This window comes from Sinohyriopsis cumingii, chromosome 6 (genome assembly GCF_028554795.1).
Source record: "Sinohyriopsis cumingii isolate HCF-2022 chromosome 6, ASM2855479v2, whole genome shotgun sequence".
Classification (NCBI taxonomy): domain Eukaryota; kingdom Metazoa; phylum Mollusca; class Bivalvia; order Unionida; family Unionidae; genus Sinohyriopsis; species Sinohyriopsis cumingii.
The window spans coordinates 4979233-4987969 of NC_142966.1; the positions used below are offsets into that span (position 1 = coordinate 4979233).

At 36.7% G+C, this 8737-nt stretch overlaps 1 protein-coding gene across 1 annotated transcript in view; it reads left to right on the forward strand.

Moving 5' to 3' along the window:
- The window catches only part of LOC149796300 (heat shock protein 75 kDa, mitochondrial-like), a 91949-nt gene extending 87436 nt beyond the window's left edge, over positions 1 to 4513 (forward strand). The window contains exon 18 of the mRNA XM_089960950.1: positions 2747 to 4513. Coding sequence (XP_089817076.1) covers positions 2747 to 2848 — 102 coding nt within the window. The 3' untranslated portion in view covers positions 2849 to 4513. The remainder of the gene's footprint in view (positions 1 to 2746) is intronic.
- The last annotated feature ends 4224 nt before the right edge of the window (positions 4514 to 8737 follow it).

Consider the following 8737-nt stretch of genomic DNA (forward strand, 5'->3'; position numbering starts at 1 on the left):
GCGAGCAGGAAACACAATTTAGAAGATATTTCAGAACACATTCTTATACATTGACTTCCAGTTAACCTAATGCCATGTTGTGTTAGAAACATCATTTTTCATTGGCTATTTCACTCATGCATGAGCAGAGGGTAAAAGTTGTTCTTTTTTCTTCTTTATTTTGGCTTAAGAGACCCATCATTTTTGTATCCAGACCACTCTTTATTCCAAATGCCTACCGTATCCTAATTTTTTGCAGTTGAAAATTTGATTCCGACCATGGGCAAATTTTTGGTGAAAATAAATCAGGACCAAAAAATGTTTTTCCCTTTGTATGTTGTAGTACAACTAGAACATCCAGATTATCTGGCATCATTGTAGAGCTACATCTGTCTACCTTTCTATAATACCACCCACTTTAGTGTATCTTAAATGACCTTAAGGCTACAGAGCTTGGAAGTAGGCTACTACCTCCCAACGTGTAAACGAGGCAACAGGGGTTAATGAGTTAAGGATGTTTATTTTATGTCTCTTGACATGGGACTTAGAAAACTATAGTTACATCCTTTAAATGACAGCTTGTATCCCCCGGACACAGGACTTTAACAGACAACAGGTACAGCCTATTAAGGACATTTTATGTGCCCCCAGACACCAGTCTTTAGTGGACAGCAACTACAGCCCATAAAGGACACTTTCATGCTCCCAGTCACCTGGCTTCAGCAGACAACAGCTACAACATACAAAGGACAGTTGATGCAATCCCCATTTATGAGACTTCAGCAGACAAATGTTGCAGCCCATTGAGGACAGTTTATGTGTCGTCCCCATGTGACAGCAGACAATAGTTAAGGCAGTAAAGGCCATTTTATGTGCCCCCAAGTGACAGCAGACAATGGTTAATACAGTAAAGGCCATTTTATATGCCCCCACGTGACAGCAGACAATGGTTAATCCAGTAAAGACCATTTTATGTGCCCCCAAGTGACAGCAGACAATGGTTAATACAGTAAAGGCCATTTTATGTGCCCCCCAAGTGACAGCAGACAATGGTTAATCCAGTAAAGGCCATTTAATGTGCCCCCAGGTGACAGCAGACAATATTTAGGCAGTAAAGGCCATTTTATGTGCCCCCAAGTGACAGCAGACAATGGTTAATCCAGTCAGGGCCATTTTATGTGCCCCCAAGTGACAGCAGACAATGGTTAATACAGTAAAGGCCATTTTATGTGCCCCCAAGTGACAGCAGACAATGGTTAATCCAGTAAAGGCCATTTTATGTGCCCATGGCCATATCTACAAAGGCGAGCATTTTCAGTGATAACTTTTTTTATTGCAATATGATCGAAAACTTAACTGATCAGGTTTGTGTTAGCTTTACCTACTTCTAAAAACTGTTCCCTTTTGATAGAAAATTTGCACCTGTTGATAGTTTTGCGGAAAAATTAAGTTGTAACCGTGCCTAAAACATCTCTTACTGAAATATATCTAATGCATCTATGTGAGAAAGCTTGCAGCAGGATCCCATTGGATGGTGGTTCTTGTGGGGAGGCAGGTTCTTTTTCAACCAGATGTACTGGCTGCAATGTCATTAAAACCAAAACAAGAACAATAACAAAAACATCTGTGAGCTAGCATTTACTTTTGGAAGATGCCTATTTTAAAAAATAATAATCTGTCATGGTGCATTCTTGTAAGTGACATAAATTCATCATGATACGTTGTACTTTCACTTTTCTATCAGATTTAAAATAAAAGAACTGTTGCAGGAATATGATCAATAACTATATGGACAGGGTTTATGATAAGGAATATTATCAATAACCTATATGGACAGGGTTTATGATAAGTTTGATTTATACCATTTCATTCAAATATTGGATGTTATGACACCTGTCTGGCCTTGCTCAGATTTGCAGGGTTATCTGTTGTGTAATGACATATCTAGTTCATAACCTGTTTATTAGTATCATACTTTGTATTAGTTCTGATTCATTAGTATTATACATTGTATTAGTTCCGATTCATTAGTATTATACATTCTGTTAATTCTGAATAAGCTGACACCTGTAGATAAAGGATAAAATAAGGCAGTCCCCATAGTGTCTGCTAGGGACGTCTTTTACCTAAGAAATCAACAAAATAGGCTTTAAGTTCCACAATTGATTAATACGTTTTTACTTGTGTCGCAGCCCCATATCTTAGAAAGGGATTGATTAAATTAATTGCATATTTTCCATTGAATATGGCTTATTGTCATTTATTGATTTTTGCATTTTCCATGGTTATGTAAGGGAGGATACTCTATTTGTTTACTAGATCTATACTCAGGTTTTAAAGGTCACCTTTATTAGGCAGTCACCTGTCTGAAATAACTACTCAGCCTTTGCTTCTTGCATGAAATCATTGCTGAAGTTGAGGTCTAAAAGCAAACATTATATCAGGTGAGGTCTTTTTACTGGTCTGACGGTATATGTGTATTTTCCAGTATGCCAATGCACTAAATGTGGAATAAATTCAAAAGCAAAATTTAAAGTAATTTATTTAGGTACATATACTTTGTATGCACACATTTAATTAAAACTTTTTTATCGACTCTTAGTGGATCATGATGACTATTAAGTATCAAAGCAACTGGAGTAAGGCTATTTTAAACAATGGCAGCTGACCTGGTCCAATTTTGAAAGGATTCAGAGCTCCAGATTGCAAGTCTAGTGTAGGACATTAATCACCTAGCCATTGTAAAGAATGTTCTTTTTCATTTCAGTTGTATGACAATGCGATGATCAATGCTGGATTGATGGATGACACACGTTCAATGGTGAATCGGCTGAATCAGCTGCTGGAGAAAGCCCTGGACAAAAATTGAGCCATCCTACGCAGTGGTCCAGCTTGGATGTTTCCTTTCTTTTATTTTGGGTCATACCACCAGGCAGTGAAGGGGTGAAGTGATGTATTTGGCAGAAAGGCTTGAAGAAAACAATGCAAACAAATCATCTGCTCTACTGTACATGTACTGATATGTGAAAATTTGAAGTTAGAGATATTACAGAAAACATTGATCTGTTTCCATCTCATTAGAACACAGTACAAAGTGCAGTAGTTGTGTATATTTAGCTTTTACTATGCATTGTAGTATGCTCATGAGATGGGGACATCTGGGTTTTGGATTGTGTGTGTCTGTGTCTGTGGATAGCTTTTGTTAAAGGTTTTGCTAGCATTTGTAGCTTAGTAACAATGCACTAACTTTACATCACATTTGGAATACATTATCTTGACATACACTCTTCTCTCATTATCGCTTCTGTCCCAGAGTTCTACCATTGTAGTGCCAGGGGTAAAGAATAATATATGTTCCCTTATGTTTCTCTCTCTCAACTGTTCCTCCATTGCTTTTTTCCCGGGGGTGGGGTGGGGATAGGGTCCTAATGTACCACATATATTTGCTTCCAAGTCACAGCCAATTACTGACTTAATTGATCCAGATCTGCTGTCACATAATGCACTGGCTGATCAGTGTCTATGCAGTTTCTTCAGAGAGATAGCAGAAGTGCTAGAGCAGATCTGGGTCTATGTTGTTTGCAGTTAGACTTGACTCACTGACAAGTATATACAGTAATATGCTTCATTATTTAAATAACACCTTGTCCAATTCAGCGAAATATACCATTACATTTTTACCCATCACCCTATACCACTACTGCTCTAGGATTATGTCCTTAGATAATAAGTATGATACAGAAAATGTGTGTGTGTGTGTATATATATATATATATATATATATATTACCCTATTTGGAATATATAGAATAATATACTGCCCTTGTTTCTTGTTTCATTCCTGCCATGAGGTCATGCCCCCTTTTCAAGGTGATTGGGTCATACCCATTTATGAGAGGTCGTCATCCTTATTAAAAAAGTCAATCCTCAGATACATAGTTGTGACAGACTTAAAGTTAAATCATTATTTTCCATCTTAGATTAGTTTCTTGGCTTCCATTCGCAGCAAAGTTGCAGCACACAGGTTTGGTAAATTTCTGGCATAGTTTTGGTACACTGAGGCACACTTGTGGCACAATTCTGGCTCCCAAGCAGTAGGGTTGTGGCTACTTCCTGGCACACTTTTGTTTTGGTTTTGTTAAAGAATTATAGTGAGTCACAATTTTAACAAGCAAAACCTTTTAGTTTTTATTTAATGAGTAAACTAATTTTCACAACAATCTTCGTCATACTAAAATTACGTCATGAAAATGTTTACAACAGAAATACTGATAACTAGCCTAACAGACACTTCTATAAGTTTCTGAGATCTATCAGGATTGTAGAAATCGTCAACCACCAGTTCATGAGTGTCATGCTTTTTCTGTGTATGTTAGACGTCAGCTCAACATGCAGCCATTGACCTCCCGTTTTTTTTTGCTATTTGATAATCCTTTTCCTAGGAATAGAAATTACCTCATCATTATTTAGAAACTTTACGTAACATTCTTTTATAAATAGCATTAATGATAATATAATAAACTGATCAGAAATACTATCAGAATTTATCTTTTTTTTAAATCACGAAGTAAATAGGGGATACAAATTTTGTACTGCCTGTCAAAATTATCAGCTGATTGACATTTGTGAAGCTCAGGTGACAATAGCAAACAGTGAGCCAGATGTCAATGATGTCATTAATTTGATGAATACTCTGCTACTGCATACAGCTGACATTTGATGAGTATGTTAGGATGGATATCCTTCTCACAATAAATACAGACTGCACCAAGTACAGCAGAATTGGCATTACGTTCAATGTTTACTTACCATCTTGCTTAAAGGCTGAAACGGGGTCCAAGCAAGGTCAAGGAACTAGAGAAATGTGACATGGTCAAGGTCCATGCAAGGTCAAGGAACTATAAGAAGGGTCACAGGATCAAGGTCCAAGCAAGATCAAGGAACTTGGTGAAGGATTGGTTGACAGGATTAAGGTCCAAGCAAGGTCAAGGAACTAGGAGAAGGGATGGTCCTTGCAAGGTCAAGGAACTTTGAGAAGGGTCAAGGATCAAGGTCCAAGCAAGGTCAAGGTACTTGGAGAAGCATTTGCAGGATTAAGGTCAAGGAACTAGGAGAAGGGTGACAGGATCAAGGTCTATGCAAGGTCAAGAAACTATAAGAAGGGTCACAGGATGAAGGTCCAAGCAAGGTAAAGGAACTTGTTGAAGGGTTGACAGGATCGAGATCCAAGCAAGGTCAAGGAACTAGAAGAAGGGTGAATGAAATTAGACTCCAGGAAACTGTTGTATCTTTCCAAGATGATAATATCAAGACAGTTCATTTCTACTTACTTGTAGATATTTTAGCTCATTTCCATTATCCAAAGAAAAGATCAGCCTCGAATGAAGAAGTTGATATCTGCATGTTTTTACATGCCAAACATAGGTTTTTACGATCATGGCAAATGCCATGGATGTCATTGTCATGGCAACATATGGTTTGAAGGCTTTGAGAACTATGAATAACTTTTCATAAAGGATCCAGTCTCAGATGGATTCCAGTAGATGCAATTGGCCCTGAAAATTCTAGTGGAATCCTTAGATGCAATTGGCCCTGAAAATTCTAGTGGAATCCTTAGATGCAATTGGCCCTGAAAATTCTAGTGGAATCCTGTTCTTCCGTGCCTTCAGTGGATGCGATCTGTCTGCCCTCTGTCACAAAGGATAGAGATCTGCATAACAGACATGGAATATGTGGATCAGGCTTCAGGTATCTTTACAAGTCTGGTCAATGACCACAAAATAATTGAAGATGAAAACCTTTATATCCTTGAGAAGTTTTTTCTAACAGTGTATGACAGGTCCATCACAGGTGCAAATGTAAATGACATAAGACATATTTGCTGCAATATATAAATGATGAATCGATCTTTCAGAATCAGGCTGGACATATTTGTAATCAATCAACAGTTCACCAGTCAGTAACTGAATGTCCCTTGAACTGGGGATGGTCAGAGGAACGGTCAATGTGGTGGACAGTTTTGGACTGTACTTAGCCTATTTCGGTAAGCTGTCAAGAGCTAACTAAATGTGGCTGTAAGACAGACTGTTATGTGGGATGCAAAAAGTAACACTTGGGTCTCAGATGCACATAACTATGCAGCTGTGCATGCCTATACTAGCTGAAATATAGTTAATCTGTTTCGCAAACCAAACTGATGTATAATCATGAATGCAAACACAATGGCATGGCTCTATTGATATGTATTTTAAAATAAAATCAAATTCTGGCATGGAGGCTGTCTTGAATTTTGCTTATTATGCAAAGATAATTAGCATTTTTTAATTTATAAATTAGATCCTAAGCAAAAATACAGACACTAATAACACTTAACATCTTTGCTTTAAAGGTATAAAACAAATAACTTTTTTGAAAACTTGGTGGCCATGTTTGATTTGTAGGTGGCTAACCTTTTTCTTTCTTATTAAGTGGCCTCAGCAAATATGTGCTGAATTTGGCATATCAACATATGAATGATTATCGCTTTTTCGTTTTCACTATTGGTTTAAATTATCGTAAGGTTTTGATTATGTTTAATAAATAGCGTAACTTCCAGTATTTCATAAGCTCTTTTGTACAAAAACCTTAAAGTCATTTTCCAGTTTTCAAATGCAGATCTCTCATTTTAAGAACATGCAGCTCTACGTTGAATATTGTTTGCAAGCATGCTGGTCAATGTTGGTCCGTGTGCCCATCTAACTATGGCCCTAAATACAGCTCTAAGTTGAATATTGTTTGCAAGCTTGTTGGTCAGTGTTAGGCTGTGTGCCTATCTATGGTCCAAAATACAGCTCTAGGTTGAATATTGTTTGCAAGCATGCTGGTCAATTTTGGTCAGTGTGCCCATCTAACTATGGCCCTAAATACAGCTCTAAGTTGAATATTGTTTGCAAGCTTGTTGGTCAGTGTTAGGCTGTGTGCCTATCTATGGCCCAAAATACAGCTCTAGGTTGAATATTGTTTGCAAGCATGCTGGTCAATGTTGGTCAGTGTGCCCATCTAACTATGGCCCTAAATACAGCTCTAAGTTGAATATTGTTTGCAAGGTTGTTGGTCAGTGTTAGGCTGTGTGCCTATCTATGGCCCAACATACAGCTCTAAGTTGAATATTATTTGCAAGCATGCTGGTCAGTGTGTCCATCTAAATGTGCCCCTAAATACAGCTCTAAGTTGAATATTGTTTGCAGAGTTGTTGGTCAGTGTTGTTCAGTGTGCCCATCTAACTGGCCCTTAATATAGCTGTAAGTTGAATATTTGCAAGTGCGTTGGTCAGTTTGCCCATCTAACTGGCCCTTAATTCAGATAAGAGCAAGGTTTACAACTATTAAGGCATCAACAGGAAATTAATGAATGTCACATTACAGTTTTAAAGATGTGAAAATATTTTCAAGAACTTTTTTTTAGTGATTGTTTTCTTAAACCATGAAGTTATGCTTGCCTGTTTTGTGGACTTGGTGTTTGTCATTTATATAAGCACTGTTCATTCTCTCTACCCAACATACACACTGCATGAAAATAAGGATTTTCCTAGGATACAGATATACCTGACAAAGTTGCACATTCAGTACAACTGTTAAGTGACATGTAAATTCAGTACAACAGTTAAGTGACGTAAATTCAGTACAACTGTTAAGTGACATGTAAATTCAGTACAACTGTCAAGTGACATGTAATTCAGTACAATTGTTAAGAGACAGATGTAATTCAGTACAACTGTTAAGTGACATGTAAATTCAGTACAACTGTTAAGTGACAGATGTAAATTCAGTACAACTGTTAAGTGACAGATGTAAATTTATAAATTCCAAACTAGCTTCACTAATGATTACATTTTCCAATCTTGCTTGTTTTTTAAAGACTTGATAGCAAAATGTTTGGTTTGATGGATATTGTGTCCAAGTCATGTGCATAACATTGACAATCCAAGTCAGAGATGGTAAAATCTCCATTAACATATTTCCATGCCTGAAGCAAATCTGAATATATTTTATCATTTAAATGTTTTAAAAATGAAAATACAGTTACCAAGGCATAAAAATGGAAACAGTGTACAATATTAGATTCCAAACATTTCATTCTTTTTTCTTCTTCATATTTTGTAAAATTAAATTGGTATTGTTTAAAAGTGGAATACATTTTCTGTACACTGGAGAATATTTGAAAGATAAAATTTTTAATTTAAGGGCAGAATAATGAGCAAAGAATGCTGTCTTTGGAGTAACATGTAAGCTTTTCCATTGCAGCTATTAAATACATCCTCTAGTTTATGCATTCATGTTTTAAATGATATAATATTTGGCATATATATTAAACAGCTAAATAAAGCTTTTTAGACTACACAACCTTTTAGAAAGCTAATGTTTATTTTAAGGGTTCTATTTGGGATCTGAACATAAACATACAATTATGTCTTTGACATTACTTGAACCGCTTTCTATTGCAGTTGTCAAATGCATGCCAGTTCCTGTTTTAAGTATTTAATCATACTTAGTATCATTTAAAAGTATGACTGTACTGGAGGGAAGCCATTATAGGTGTATTTGAGTGAAACATATTTGTACAAACACGGACCGGCAGTGGAAAATTGCTTATCAAGAGTCCATTCAAGATGTGTGATCCAATTGTCTTGATCATGTAGGAGCCGTGTTCAAATCTGAACAACTTGATTTTAAATGGATGCGGTGCTTGCTGCTGCAACCAGTGAAATTCACAGACATGAA